This window comes from Choloepus didactylus, chromosome 9 (genome assembly GCF_015220235.1).
Source record: "Choloepus didactylus isolate mChoDid1 chromosome 9, mChoDid1.pri, whole genome shotgun sequence".
NCBI classification, from domain to species: domain Eukaryota; kingdom Metazoa; phylum Chordata; class Mammalia; order Pilosa; family Megalonychidae; genus Choloepus; species Choloepus didactylus.
Genome location: NC_051315.1, coordinates 133983705 through 133997859, shown reverse-complemented (window position 1 = coordinate 133997859; position 14155 = coordinate 133983705). Strand labels below are relative to the sequence as shown.

Here is a 14155-nt window from a genome sequence, read left to right as displayed (position 1 = left end):
CATCTCAGCGGCACCTCCCGTTGGGCACAGAGTCCCCCCTCTTGCTCCCTCCCACCTGTCCGGCTCAGGGAAAGCTTGGCTGCTGCACCCCTCAGGGCTGCCTTGAAACAAGTCATCTGTGAGCTGCTCAGAGAGCATGTGTTTATTTATAAAATTACATCTTAGAAACGTCTCAAATAAACAGCTTTGAGTTCACACAAGCTCCGTCGCGACACATACCTGCCCAGGTCAGGCCTCTGCAGGAAACGACACCGAGGGTTTAGGAGTAAAGGGGGTACCTGGAGTGCTGGGCCCAGGGGCCCAGGCACGTGTGTCTGTGTGGTAGGGGCAAGGATGCCACTCGGGGCCTCCTGCCTCTCTGCAGACCTGCTGAATCCCAGGCAACTCTGGGTGGCCGGGGGCTGCCCCACTTCCAGGCCGAGGCCCTTCGCCTCCCCCCAAGCACCGCAGTCGCTCCTGATGGCTGCTTAACTTGGTGTCATCACGCACGTGCTCCTGCCCGGCAGAGAATAGGGCAGCCCGAGCCCCTGTAGAAACAGAACTGCGAGCAACGCTGGGGCTGCTGGGAGCCTGGCAGGCAGTGGGCAAGGGCGGCCATGGGCCCCATGCTGTCCAGGAGCTGCTGTGGCAGGACAACGGTTGGCTGCGAGGTAAGGCTCCCTGATATGAGGCGTGCAGGCCCTCCCCTCAAGTCTGCATCACAGCCCTGAAGGAAGTCTGGAGAGAAGAGCCAGGGAGATGGGGAGAGCTGGGCAGTGGCCACACCTGCCACCCTCCCCAGGATGGTGGTGGGGTGATGCCCTCCTCCCAGCTCCCAGTCCTGTCAGCACTGCGGGGCTACCAGGCAGCCCCCAGGCCACCGGGCAGCTCCCCAGCCCCCCACGTACCTCCTGAAGGAGCTGGCCCAACCTCTCCCGGCTCTGAATGGACGGCCTATGGGAAAGGGCCCTGGTCATCCCTTGCACACCTGGTGCCCGTGTGCCTCCCCCACACCTGTGGGATGGGGTTCCTGGCCCCTCTGCACATTAGACTCACCACCCAGAGGCTTAGCCAGGCCACATGGGGGTGTCCCGAGGCACGTGTACTTGGCCCTGATCTGCCAGGACAGAGGGGTGGGAGGGAGAAGGCGAGGGGCAGATCTGGGATGCCGACAGCCCCCAGCCCCTGTGTGCTGGGCGTCAGACGAGCCCTCTTTGGCCCCAGAGCCTACCTGTCTATCTTGGTTGCTATAGTGACTGTGAAGGCTCCCTCGGTGTCAGGCAGATAGGTGGAGGGCACGATCCCATAGGTGCCCACCGACAGGCGACACAGCTGGCTCACTTCCTGGGTGTGGCGATGCGGCACGCAGCTGAGCAGTGGCTCCTGGTGCAGCAGGGAGGGCCTGTCCTGGCCTAGAACCTGGGGAGAGGCGTGGCTCAGGTGACGGGAGGCTGCCCGGGGTGTCTGCAGCTCAGGCACAAGACTGCTGGGACATGGGCAGGGATGCAGAGGCCCCTCTGCTCCCAGAACCTCATGGCTCCTCTTGGCTTGGGCTCCCCAAAGCAGCCCAAGCCACAGACACACGTCCCGACTCCCAGCAAGGGCTCCCCACTCGGTCAGCGGCAGCCTGGCCCCCTCCTGCTCGGCTCTCACGGGGCTCAGCGCCTTGCACCCATGCCGCACCTGGGGTGGTGGAACTGCCAGGCCTGTGGAGCGGGAACCAGACGCAGGCTCAGCCACTGCCCTGAAACAAGCCTGGCTGCACTGAGGAAGCCACGGGGCCTTTACTTGGAGAGCCCGCCAATGCCCAGAGAGGGTCCAGCTGGCCCCTGGGCATCGTGGCCCAGGTAGGGAAGTAGGCTCCGGGAGCCCCCTGGTAGCTGGTGCAAAAGGCAGCAGCCCCACTCTCCCAGGGGCAGGGATCCCTCCCCTGAGGGCAGCAGTCCAGGCCCCCCACCGCCACCCCCACCGATCCTAGGGCACACTGCAAAGTATCTCGGTTTAGGACCCCGCCGCAGGCTGACAGGAGGACCAAGTCTCTGCAGTCTGCCCCTTCTCCTGTCAGACCTGGGGGACCCCTGCTTGTCTCCCAGGCTGCTGACAGGTTCCTGTGGCCCCACACAAGCTTCAAGCCCGCAGACCTGAACCTCGCGGGGGCTCAAGGGCCTGGCTGGCCCCCGTGAGCACTGCCTAGGGTTGGTCTCTCCAATCCCTTCACGGCACATCTCCTGTGGAGGTCTCCACCCAGAACTCTGCTGGCACAGCCCTCAGAGCCAGCCTGCTTCCTGACCCCTCAGAGGCTTGGAGCACAGCGGGCTGCGGACACGGCCGCTCTGGGCCAGGCCTCATGGGCAGGGCTGCTGAGCCGGCCTGTGACCCCCAGGGAATCACACTCTTTCTGGCTGCGGCACCCACATTAGCGTCTGAGGCTCTACAGAGATGTCTGCCAGGGCGAGGGGGACTGGGAACAGCAGGCCCCCTCCCCTAGGAGACCCGCCCACGACCACACGCCATCCAGTCATGCCGCCCCGGCCCAGCACAGCCGCACAGCCGCTTCCCCGTGCCCAGTCCAGCACATCCTGAGATGCCCCTAACACCCGGAGACACGGAACCCCTGCGTGGCCCCACTGGCAGCCTGCCTGGAAGACGTGGAAGCCGATGGGGCGGCACTTGCCATCCTGACAGTGCTGGCGCAGGCTGATGCGCACACAGCGCGGTCCTGCACCCTCGGGGACGGAGAGGGGGAGCCAAGGATTGGTGGGGTAGGAGGCAAAGTTCCTGCTGCCCCCCGCGCTCTGGCCGACTTTCCAGCAGCCCTGCAGCTGCACAGTCTCCCACTCCCCGGCCGGCGTCTGCTGGGATGCGGGGCTCCCGGGAGCTGGCTTGATGGCACTGCCGGGGGAAGGAAGCCACAGGAGTTCAGGAAGCAGCCGCACACGTACCCTGGGGGAGCCCCAAGCCCCCTCCTAAGAACCCTGCTCCCCCTGAGCCATGGGGAGCCCCTGCTCCTCACCTGAGGGAGAACTTGCCGGTGGAAAACACCCGGAGCAGAAACTGGCCTGGCACGTCCTTCAGGAAGGTGCTGGGGACAACCAGATGGAAGCCAGGAGAGAGCTCGCAGCGGAGGTGGACCTCGCGGTCATACGCGTGGCAGCTGGTGCCGGCCACGGGTGGCGTGGACAGGACCCGGGGCAGGCTGACGCGCTGCTTCTCCACCTGAGGGAGGCGGATGGGGGTCAGCGGGGGGGCAGCCTCGGCACACTGCTGGAGCCAAAGGGTCTCTCGCCAAACACGGGAACGGAGTGGGGGCACCCGGCCTGCCATCCTCTCTCAGGGGCCAGCACAAAACTCCACCAACCCGAGGCCTCTGCACAGCCCTGCTACAGACACCCAGCTCAGGAAGGAAACGGGCGACCTGCACAGGGCTGCACCCGAAAAGCACCCACAGCTGATGCACACTGGAGCTGCTGGACAAAAGGCATTCCAGCAAACTCCTTTGCCAGAGGAAGGGAACATCAGGGCACGCCCACAATAGGTAAATCATGACGTGCTGTGAGACCCTGTGAGGATTCATGAGGTTAACACCCAGCAGCCCAGCAAGTTGACGGGGAGCCCACTCCCGCCCCGACCTCAGACCCCTGCCCTCCCAGGGCGAGCAGGGCTGGCGTCTCCAGCAGCTCCCAAACTGCTGAGTGCCCGGGTCACGATGGAAGCGTCCCGGCCTATTAACTAACCCCGACAACATGCCCCCGAGATGAGGACCGTCACCACCCTGCTGCGTAGAGGACATGGAGGCCACAGGGAAAGTGGCAGAGCTGAGGGCGCCCTGCTCCTGCCACTTCTCCTCCCAGAAAAGACCCTGCCAGTGCCTGGAAAGGGCCTCTGAACTGGTGGACCCGCTGGCCCCCTCACCCTGCCCACTGGGTGCCGGCCCAGCCAGAGGTACCTTCCAGACGTGCAGGCCCACGGCCTGGTAGTCCTTGCCTGGGGCCCCGAGGTGGCTCTGTGCAGCATGGTGTTCTCCCGTGGGGGCCCAGCCAGCTGGACGCAGCGTGGGCCTCTGCAGGACGGTGATGTACACTTCACTGGGCTCTGAGACCCGCAGCCAGAACTTGGGGTTGCTGGGAAAACTGCTGTTGTTTCGGCAACCTCCTGCTGAGCGCCCTCTGACCCAGGCCCCAGGCAGCGTCTGAGTGTGGCACAACGCCTTATCTAGTGCAAAAACACAGCACGGGTCGGCTCTGGGGACCGCGGCTCTCCACCCGCGAAGTCCCTCTGTGCTCGAGGGCAGGGACGGGAGCATCAGCGACAGACATGCTGGGTGCTGGCCCCTGCAGGGGCACCCTGCGCCCCAACCCCCCAGCAGCCTGTGATGGGAAAGGGATGGCCCCATCTCTCCAGGTGGAGAAGCAAAACAGGGCCCGTAGGTCCCGGAGTGATGTCTCAAGAGTGGACACGAGGTACCTGCCCAGCCCCAGATCTCACACCCCGACAGCCACCTGCCTGAGCGCAGCGTCCGCGTCAGGGGTCCAGCCCACATGTTACCTGTGTGGAGGCTCAGCAGGTGGCCGGCCTCCGTGCTGAGACAGCCAACGGTGACCTCGTCAAACTCCCTGAGGAACTCCTCCTCCTGGACCCAGAACTCGCCCTCCTGGAGCTGGGACAGGAGTTCCGCCTCCTCCACGGGGTCCACCTGGCTCCACCCCTCTCCCCTGGAAGGAGCCGGGGTTCAGCGGCACCCCCCTTCTGCTGACAGGCAGGCCCACCCCGCCCAGAGAGCCCAGGTCCCCAGCCCGACCAGCCCCGGCCAGGGACAGGGACGGCTGCGCAGATGTAGTGAATGGGTTTAGAGAGGCGCAGGCCTGGCCGCCTTGCGGGGAGTGGCTGCGTCCCCCCCAGGCTGCAGAGCAAGAGGGTCGGTCCACCTGCCAGCATCGGGCAGGGGCGGGAAGGCTGGGGTGGGCATGAGTGCCTGCCGGGGCCCCCAGACCTCACCGGGCTCCTGGTTCAGTCCAGGTCCCCAGGGTCAGTGTTGGGTCTTACAACTACACTGAGGACCACAGTCCACAGATCCCTGCTCACCTGATGGCCTGTGGGCACCCCCCTTCCATGGGCACCCCGAGTCAGGATGCCAGGCACTCAGCCGAGCAGCACGGGGCTGTCTGGGGCCAAGCAGAGAAGTGCGGTGGCCGCCGGGCAGGGAGCAGGGGCTGAAGGGGCCCGGGGAACTGCGGCAGAAGCCAGGCAGCACCAGCCCCGCATCCTGCATGCGCAGGGGCCTCCTCCCTCCCTCCACCGACCGAGCCCCTCACGCCTGCGTGGACAGCGGCCATGGCACTGACACTGTGTCCCCCGGCCGGGCACTCACCCCTCTCGCCAGGGCCCCTGCCAGCACCGCCGGCCCCAGGGGTTGTGAATCCGGAGCAGCAGGAGGTCCCCGCCAGCACGGCCACGGAGCTCCCGCAGGTCAGAGACGATGAAGGCGTGGAACTCGCCCAGCCTGGCCCCTGCACAAGGGACAGCTCAGCCGCAGGCAGTGCAGCGCCACCCAGTCCTGCCCAGACCAGGCAGGGTGCGCAGGACACACAGGCCCATCTCCCTCCGGAAGGTGCTCCACCCCATCCTCTGCGCAGGCCGCTGCCTGCCCTGACCCATGGCCCTGGCAGCTCTTTCCAACCACTTCAGGGGAGCAAGCTCAGAACCATGGGGAAGGGCCAAGGTCTGCCCCCTGGCTCAGCTGCCAATGGGGTCTGGGGTCCTCTGGTGGGCAAGAGACCACCCTGGCATCATACGTCACTGCCTGGCTGTGCCAGAGGCTGGCCCAGGTCCGCGCTTGACATGCTGCTGCTATCGCTGATGTGGCTGTAACCGCCAAGAAACCAGACACCTCCTCCAGGCAGAGGCAGCAGGCAGGGGCAGCTGCATGGCGCCCCAACTGGAAACCAGCAGGAGGAGGGGGCTGAGGGACACGGCCCCATCTGCCCAGGGCCCGGGGGGCCGGGAGAAGCGCGAGTGGAGGAGCCATGCCCAGAATAGTGGGCAGAGCCAGGAGAAGATCCCCCCAGAAGGCCTTTAACGGCTTTACTCCAAACGCTGTTGCAGCTGCCACTCCGGGGATCCTCCCGCCCCGGCCCCTCGGGGCTCCACCTGACGTCCCTCTTTGTCTGGGGATTTTCCCCAAACCTGCGAAGCCAGGAGTTAGCCCTGCCCCACCCAGAGCAGCCCCCAGCTACCCTCCGTGGCGCTGACCAGGCCACTCTCTGCCCCCCTCAGAGGGGTGGCTCAGGCCTGCGGCCACCCATGTCCTTCCCAGAGGTGCCCGGCAAGAGAAGCTGCCCCCAGGCTGCAGGACAGCACACACTTTCTTGGCCACTGTCCCTTGCCCCTGTCCCACTCCCCTCTGGGCTCCCTCACCTCCAGAACTGCCCTGGACCCTGGCTCATCTTGGGGTCTGCCTCGGGGGTGCCCAGGCCAAAGCTGAAGGGTGCCGTTGGCTGCCCACAGGGGCTGTTATTTTTAATGTCCGTGTTCTTGGATCAAAGCTGCCGTGTCATGAAAACAACCCTGACTTGGGGAACAGCAGACTGCAGAGATGTTCACTGCAGTGTTATTTAAAACAGCAAAGTGAAAAGAGCACAAAGGCCTTGAGTGTCCACCAGCAAGAGCTGGGTTCTGGAGAGCCTGAGGAAGTAAGACGTTTACCAAGCTTACGGAGTGACAAAGAAAATGCTGTGACAAAAACAGGCTGGGAGACATACATGCTTGCGAAAACACACTAAGAAGTCCAAACTGATGTTTCCCTCTTTTTCACAAGCACTCTGTTAAGAAAGGGGAACACAAGCATCACTGAGACGGGAATGGGGGTCTCAGGGCTGCAGGCCACGAGGGGGCAGAGAGGTCCTGGGGCTCAGCCCTGGCTCCAGGCACCGGCTTCCCAGCAGCTGCCCACGCACCAGCGGCCATCGCATGGGACCGGCCACGTCCTAACTGTAAGCCCTGGTTAAGGGAAGGAAGGGGCCCTGCCTCTGGAGAAGAGCCGGTAGGAAAGGTCCCCATCCAGAGACACCCCTTTGAAGGAGGAGTCTCCCCCTTTCTACTTCATCCTAACAGGGTCCAGGGCAAAGCGCAGGCTGCTTCCTGGGGGCCTGGGCCCACAAGTGCTGGGCGATGCATACCCGCAGCCCTCCCAGCAGGCCTCACCTGCCCTGGGGCTGAGCACCGAGCAGCTGACCAGGCACCGGTCCTTCAGGCGGAGCAGCCGCCGCAGCGTGGCATGTCCCAGGCCACTGGGCTTGTCCTGCTGGCTGCTGGGGCTTGCCAAGTCCTTCAGGTTCCATCTTTCTGCCAGGCCCCCAGTCAGGTCCACCAGGGCATCAGCCACCTGCCCCGCCCACAGGCGCTCGTAGGACCCATGGACCCTGCAGGGACACAAAGCAGTGAGCCTCAGCCTGGGGTGGGCTCCCAGCCCCAGCCCCAGCCCCAGCCCCCCAGCCCCTCACGTAACACACCCAGATCATCTCTGGCCTGCCTTGCAGCTGCCTCATCTCCATTTCCCTCTCGGCCTCCTCCCCGGCCTTCACCAAGTCCACAATCCACCCAACCCCTAAGTGTCGGGGTGCGGTGTCCCTCTAGAGCACCCTGCTGTCCCCTGCTCCCATTCAAAACCTCCCCTGCCTCTGAGTGTAGGTACGGCATGAGGTGTGAGCAGTGTGGGGTGCAAACATGGGGTGAGGTGTGGATGCTGGGCGAGGCACGGGCAGGGCAGGGCAGGGCCCAAGTCCCACCATTCCCACCTCTCAGGACAAAATCCCCCATTCCCAGAGAGCAGCTGAGGGGTGAGGGGTAGAGGGGACCCCTGGGCACTGGCAGCATCTGCCAGCCTTCCTGCCCACCCCTCTCCTTCAGCCAAGAAGACCAACTGCACCCTAAGGGGGAAGGCTCTTCAGCTACAACCCAGACAGGGCCCTGGCCTCAGAGCCAGGACCTCGAGAAACAATCCGAGACCCCGGGGCAGCCTCACTGCTCCCCAACAACCGTGTAGAGACTGTCCCTGACAGTCAAAACAAATCTGTGGAAAGCCCTTTCTTGCTGGGGCATGTCCTCTGTTTTCTGAGATGCCTTCCTACTCAACTTCGAAATGAAGGAAAGAAAAAAAGAGCAAGTGGCCAGGGCCGAGAGGCACCCCTGGGCGAATGTCAGTATTTTGGTCTCCAGGGCTAATCAGCCCTGGCCAGAGGAGTGGCTGCCAGGAGCCCTAGAACCAACCAGGGCTCTGTAGGCCCGAGAGCAGAGGCGTGCCTCCCCCGCGGCCCTGTGCACCCTGCATGGCCCAGCACACCCCTGTGTACTCCACACACCCCAGGACTCCCGTGCACCCTGCACACCCCACAACACTCCTGTGCACCCCGCAAACCCCAGCACACCTCTGTGCACCCCACACAGCCCAGAACTCCCCTGTGTACCCTGCATACCCCACACGCGCCTGAATGCCCAGCCAGACCCACATGATCCAGAATGTTCCTGCATACCTTGCACCCCTGCACAGCCCACACACCTGTGTATCCCACACACACCAGCACAACTCTGTGCACTCCACACACCCCAGGACTCCTTGTACACCCTGCATACCCCACACGCCCAACTGCCTAGCCAGATCCACACACTCCAGAACGTTCCTGCACACCCTGCACCCCTGCATACCCCACACACCCCAGCCTGCTCTGCTCACACCTGCACATCCCTGCACGCCCCACATACCATGCACACCCCTGAATACCAAGCCAGCCCCCCACACTCCACACGTCCCGGCACATCCCTGCAAACCCCGCATGCTCAACGCCCTTCCCATACCCTTCACGTCCAACACACCCGCACACCCCAGCCAGGCCCTTCAGCCCCCTTCCACATACTTGGCGTAGACCTTTTCCAGCAGGGGAAGCCAGAACACATCCTCTCTCTGGCACCGGGAGAAGCAGAGTCTCCCTGCAAGACAAGGCAGACGGTCATCTACGGTCACCTCCACCCAGTGTCCAAACTGCCAGATCCGACAGGTGAAGCGGCCGCAGTACATCGGGTCTGGCCAGCTCGGCTGTTCCGGAGGAATCACCTGCCGTGCACAGGGAGAGGCAAGAGAAGGCGTGAGACAAGCAGCACGTGGCACTCCTCACACGCCCCAACCACTCCACGGGAACCCGCTCTTCTACAAAGGACCCCACTTTACCGCCCCACCAAGGTGGCAGAGCTCATGGGAAGCTGAACCCCCAGACACCACACTGAGCAACCCAAATTTATCCATTCGCTTAGTCAACCATTATGTTCCACTGTCCACTATAAGTGCTTGGCCTGAATCCAAACCAAATGTGACTTCTGCAGCATAAGTGACCCAATTCATGGCCATGGGAACGGCCAACCCTCCTCTGGCTGTTCAGAGCCTGGCTGCCTCACACACTCTGCCAGACGCATGGACCAGACATGCCCACTTAGTGCTGGATAAGCTTGGGTCTGGGGTCCAACCCAACACTGGGAGGCAGCGTGGGCTCCGCACCCAGAGGCAGTTGGTTTGGACCTGGCTCTGCTACTTACCAGATGGAAACACGAGGGCAATGGTTTTACTCCCCTGCTTGTAAACAGGGACCAAAGGCCCCTCGGTGGCAAGGGGGTCCAGAGCAGAGAGGGGCTCGGAAGGAGGACGCCACTGCCAAACACCCTCAGCCACATGCCACATGCCACACATAAATCCGTGAGCACTGCTGGGCAGAACACGGGGTGTCCCGCACCCGTGGGGCCTGTCTAGCCTTGTGGATAGTTTTAATAATCTCTCATCAGGTTGGATTCCAAATGTGTGGGAAAAGCAACGGGCTCAGGCAACTTATTCCACAGCAGGTAATGAAGCTGACCCTTTCCTGCTCTCGGCTCACGTGTCCGTCTTTTCATTCCAAATTTACTGGTTCTGAGGACATGGAGAACCCAGGGCTCAGAAGATGGTAGAACAAGGCAGAAGCTCCCCTCACTGGGCTCCCCTTCTGCACGGAGAGAGGAACTGGAGTTCTGAGTCTCTGCCTGGAAGCCCACTGTGCAGTGACAGCCGAGGCCTCACACTCTCAACTAACCACCCCGGTCAGCCACAAGGGAGTCCCCAAAATAACAAGAAATTTAGCTGCTTTGTCTCCCGTTTCCTGCTGCAACACTCCGACTTTTGGAAGCGTTTCCTGTGCACTGGAAACAGGAAGAAGAGGCAGGAGGGAAATGTGCCCCGTCACACGCCCACAGCGAGGCAGCCCGTACCTGATGCAGGAGGTGCCGGACCTTGTGCAGGGCGGCACAGGCGCACAGGAACCAGCAGTCCCCCAGCAGCCCCTGCTTCACCTGTCCTTCCTGAGGGCTATCTGCAAACAGCCGGGGCTGGGCACAAATTTCCTGCAAGACATAAAATGAGCCAGTTGGTGAGATCAAGCTGAATGGCTGATCTTTCAAACTAAGAACATGAGGATCTAGGTGCCAGGGGTTTGGGGTTAGGGGAAGAGGTTTTTGATCATCTACATTGCTGAAAAGGGAAAGTGAAAAAGCTGGTTTCTTGCAACCATTTCAGTCCCCTCCTGGCTTTGGACCCCCCTGCCCAGCACAGATCCTGGGGTCCTTATCTTTTCCCACCCTAACTGGGTGAATCCTATCACCCACCTTTTTGGGCCAGCTAAATGTTGGTCTAGGAAACAGTTTTACTTTAAATTCATGAGGGCAAATCTCAGCGGGGTCCTCAGTGCTACTGGAAACCCTATGCATCGCCCTAGAAGGCTCAGTTTCCCACGCCCCTGGACTACTTCACACCTTCCCCTTCCCCCCTTTCTTCTCGAAGCTCCTGCACTCCCCTCGCCCCTACCCTCCGAGCTGAAGCCACTGGCCTGACCCCCTGCCCTCTCCCTAGCCTCCTGGATCCTCCCACATGCTTCGTCCGTCTGCCTCCTTGGGTGGAATCCCACTGATATAAGGACACAACAATCTGCATCTTTGAGACATCATCCCTGACACCGTTTTCCCCTCCAGTGCCCCCCCCACAACCGTGGCTCCCCTTCACTGACAGCCCTCCTGAAAGGGTGGCCACCCCAACGTCTTCCCTTCCTGCTCCCTAAGATCTGTCAATTCTTCCTTCAAAATATTTGTCAAATAGACCCACTCCAAAGCCCATCCCAATCGCTACTACCCTAATCTGAGCCATCTCCATCCTTTCCAGGACAATTCTCTCCCCAATGAGCCACTTAACCAGCAGCAAGAGCGGGCTTCTTAAACACAAGGACAGCCAATCCTCTAGTAAAAACCCTGTAACAGCCTCCCATTGCACATAAAATCCATCTTTTAACCAAATAAGACCCAGCTCCACTGGCACGGCTTGAAAGGTTCTCTATGCCCTGCCTGTTGCGTCCTCTCGGCCTCCTCTCATGCCAAACAGGCCCCCTCTGCTGCTTCTCAAGGCCACCAGAGCTCAGCTGTTCTGGCTCCCTTCCAGGGCTGGTGGCCGGCCAGACGTCCCCATGAACACCGAGCCCACTCGGGGAGGGACAAGGGTGCTCCTGAGGCAGCCTTGTTCAGCTGGTAAGTCACTTCAAAAAACATCAGTTCAGTACCAGGCTGGAGCATCTCTCTAAATTGCCATCTTAAAACGTTTACAACTGAACGCGAAGACTCAGGAAGGTACACGAATCCAGAACACAAATCTGACCACAGCTTTGCCTTGCCGGCTTCGTCTGGCTCTTCCAGAGCATGAGCGGCTCTCACTGCCCGTGCAGCGAAGCAGACGAGAGAGAACTGGACCATTTGGGATCAATATCAAAACGCAGACTCTCTGGATTGGAACGCCTGTCACTGCGCCGTCAGCCTCCTTCTAAAACTCCCAAAGGCGGGGCCCACGACCTCGGCCTCATCCTCGAGGGTGAGAACGTCCTCGAGGGGCTTGAGAGGGGACAACGAACGAGGGGAGGGGCCGAGGGCGCCTGGGAACCCACTCCCGAGGCGAACGACAGCAAGAGGCCGGGTCCGAGGCCCCCTGCGCCTGGCCCACGCTCCTCCCGCGCGCCGGGGCCCCGGCTGCACCTGGGGCCGCCTCCACGTGATGTCCTCGCGGAACTGGGCCAGCGGCGTGGAGAAGCTGCAGAAGAGCGAGGACTCCGAGGCCGGGAAGGCGGCGTCCCGGAAGAGCTCCTTCGCCGGCTCCTCGGCCCAACCCGCCCGCATCCTGGGCGCCGCGAGCTCCCATCTGCAGCACAAGCGCGGCCGAGGGGCCGCCCCAGGCCCCGCGCACTCAAGGCCCGCGGCCGGCCGCAGCCCTCAGCCCTCGGCCCTCAGCCCCGTGGGTCCTGCGGCTAGCGACACAGCCAGGGGCGCAGGCCCGCTCCGTCGCCCGGGTAACCGCGGGTCCAGGCCACAGCCAACCAGGCGCGCCGCTCCGGTCACATGGCACTTCCGACCAATCGCACCCGATACTGGAAAATCCGAGTCCGGCCCAAGGGGCGGGCTCCTGAACCCTACTCCCGCGAGACTGTGCTGTCGCCTTTCTCCTTCCCGGGCCTGACGGGACCCGGCGCTGCCCCAGCGGAGGCTCGTACCCGGTAGGCCGCAGGGCGTTTCGTCCTCGGGACTGCCCGGATCCGGCCGGGGCTCCCGGGCCGCTTTGGCCCTCGGGCTCTTGGTGCTGGAGGAACCTGAGAACGCGCCTCGGCCGAGGTCGGGTCCGCAGACTACATATCCCAGCATGCAGCGCCCCTCCCAGAATGCATTTCTCCTTCCGGCGCTCGGCGTTCTCGTCGGGCCGCGTCTTTGGTAGATGCGGCCGCTCAGTCCTCCCTGGAGGTTGCGAGAAGCCGGTGGGAGATGCTGCCTGGGAAGGCGCGCTGTGAGCGGCAAGGGCAGATGTGGTATCCGCCGCTGTTGGGTTTGTGTTGGGGTCCTGGAACAGGAGAGGGAGGCGCGCGGGGCGGGAGAGGAATCCGCGGTAGCGGCTCGCCGGGGAAGGTCCTCCGGAGACAGGGAGTCTGTCTCTCGGCAGTCGCTGATCACACGCGCTGGATCCCAAGCGGGGACAGGGGTTGAGGCTGGAGCACCCCGCGGAGCATCCTGCTTGTCCCCAGATGTGCGGACATTTGGTCCTGGTGGGCCGAACGGTGACCTCCTGGACACTCAAGTTACAGCTCGTGGCCTCGTCGCGGTGAACACAGTGATTTCATGATAGGAGTCACCCTGGCTGCGTGAGCTTGTCCTTTCCCGTTTCCATTCTTAGAAATGATGGCAGCCACCCAGAGGAGAAGAGACCCCGACCTTTCTGGTGACACCTCTCCACCAGCTGCCGGGCCTTCTCAGCTTTGCATCTGCAAGCCACTTTTACCCAGCCTGGGAGTGTGAGCAGTGGTCAGCCAAAGTCTTCTGCTCCTGGGGATAAAAAGTTCCTCCTGCTGGGAGAGAAACAGCCGGGGCCTGGACTCCTAATCCTGGCCTTCTTGCTCCAGAGCCACAGGTTCCTGTGACATCTGCAACTCCTCATGCTCTGAAAGGCTGGGTAGGGACTAGTGGTGTGACACTGCTGTCTTGACCCCACCAGGCTCTACCCTCTGGTTTGAGAGCTCAAGGTCACTCATTTCCTTGCCGAGGCTCTAGAAAAGGAGAGTGACCACCTAGCTTGACATATGCTTGGAATGCTAGGACCTCCTTATGGCGACTTAGCAGCCCCTATATGGCCCAGACTCCCTGGAAAGATGTTCTGGCAGGCTGGAGGCTGCACTGTAGCTGAAAGGAATCAGGACAGGCAGGGGCTCTGCTTCCCCTGGGGGTCCTGAAGGAGTAAGACAAAGGTCTTCCCCTCCCTGTGGTGTCGGGTAACTGGCTTCCCCCCCCCCCCCCCCGTGACACATGAGTAGTTTGGACCTGACTCAGCACTCAGCCAGCAAGCGGCTTCCTGTGGATACATCAGAGCCAGGGCCCTGAGGACCTGAAACGGACAGGTGATGGCTAGTGCTAGGTAGGAAGCAGCCCAGGGCTGCCGGGGCGGGCGAGTGACCGGCACCACCAGGGCCTTGGCAGAGATGGCGTTGCACCAGCTCTCCTGCTTGCCTGCCCAGCAGCTCCTCCTGGGCCCCCCGTTACCCCTTAGGCCCTGTGGTCCCATCTGTCCAACCTGGCCACAGAGCTGCAC

The 14155-nt window shown here is 62.5% G+C and overlaps 1 protein-coding gene across 2 annotated transcripts; it reads right to left on the bottom strand.

Moving 5' to 3' along the window:
• Positions 1-7: 7 nt before the first annotated feature.
• CAPN10 (calpain 10) lies at positions 8-12350 on the bottom strand. 2 transcript variants are annotated; one of them, XR_005218699.1, is made up of 12 exons: positions 12064-12350; positions 10264-10395; positions 8889-9085; positions 7180-7397; positions 5348-5486; positions 4525-4691; positions 3926-4191; positions 2993-3195; positions 2654-2871; positions 1211-1398; positions 888-933; positions 8-717 (listed from the first exon to the last, which is right to left on the bottom strand). XR_005218699.1 is itself a non-coding variant. In XM_037848752.1 (12 exons), the coding sequence occupies exons 1-12, from the start codon at positions 12202-12204 to the stop codon at positions 688-690; spliced, it is 1980 nt and encodes a 659-aa protein (XP_037704680.1). In that variant the 5' UTR covers positions 12205-12350; the 3' UTR covers positions 13-687. The 2 variants fall into 2 exon arrangements, 1 of the variants encoding a protein (XP_037704680.1); XM_037848752.1 differs by having other exon boundaries at positions 13-717; positions 2619-2871.
• Positions 12351-14155: the final 1805 nt, after the last annotated feature.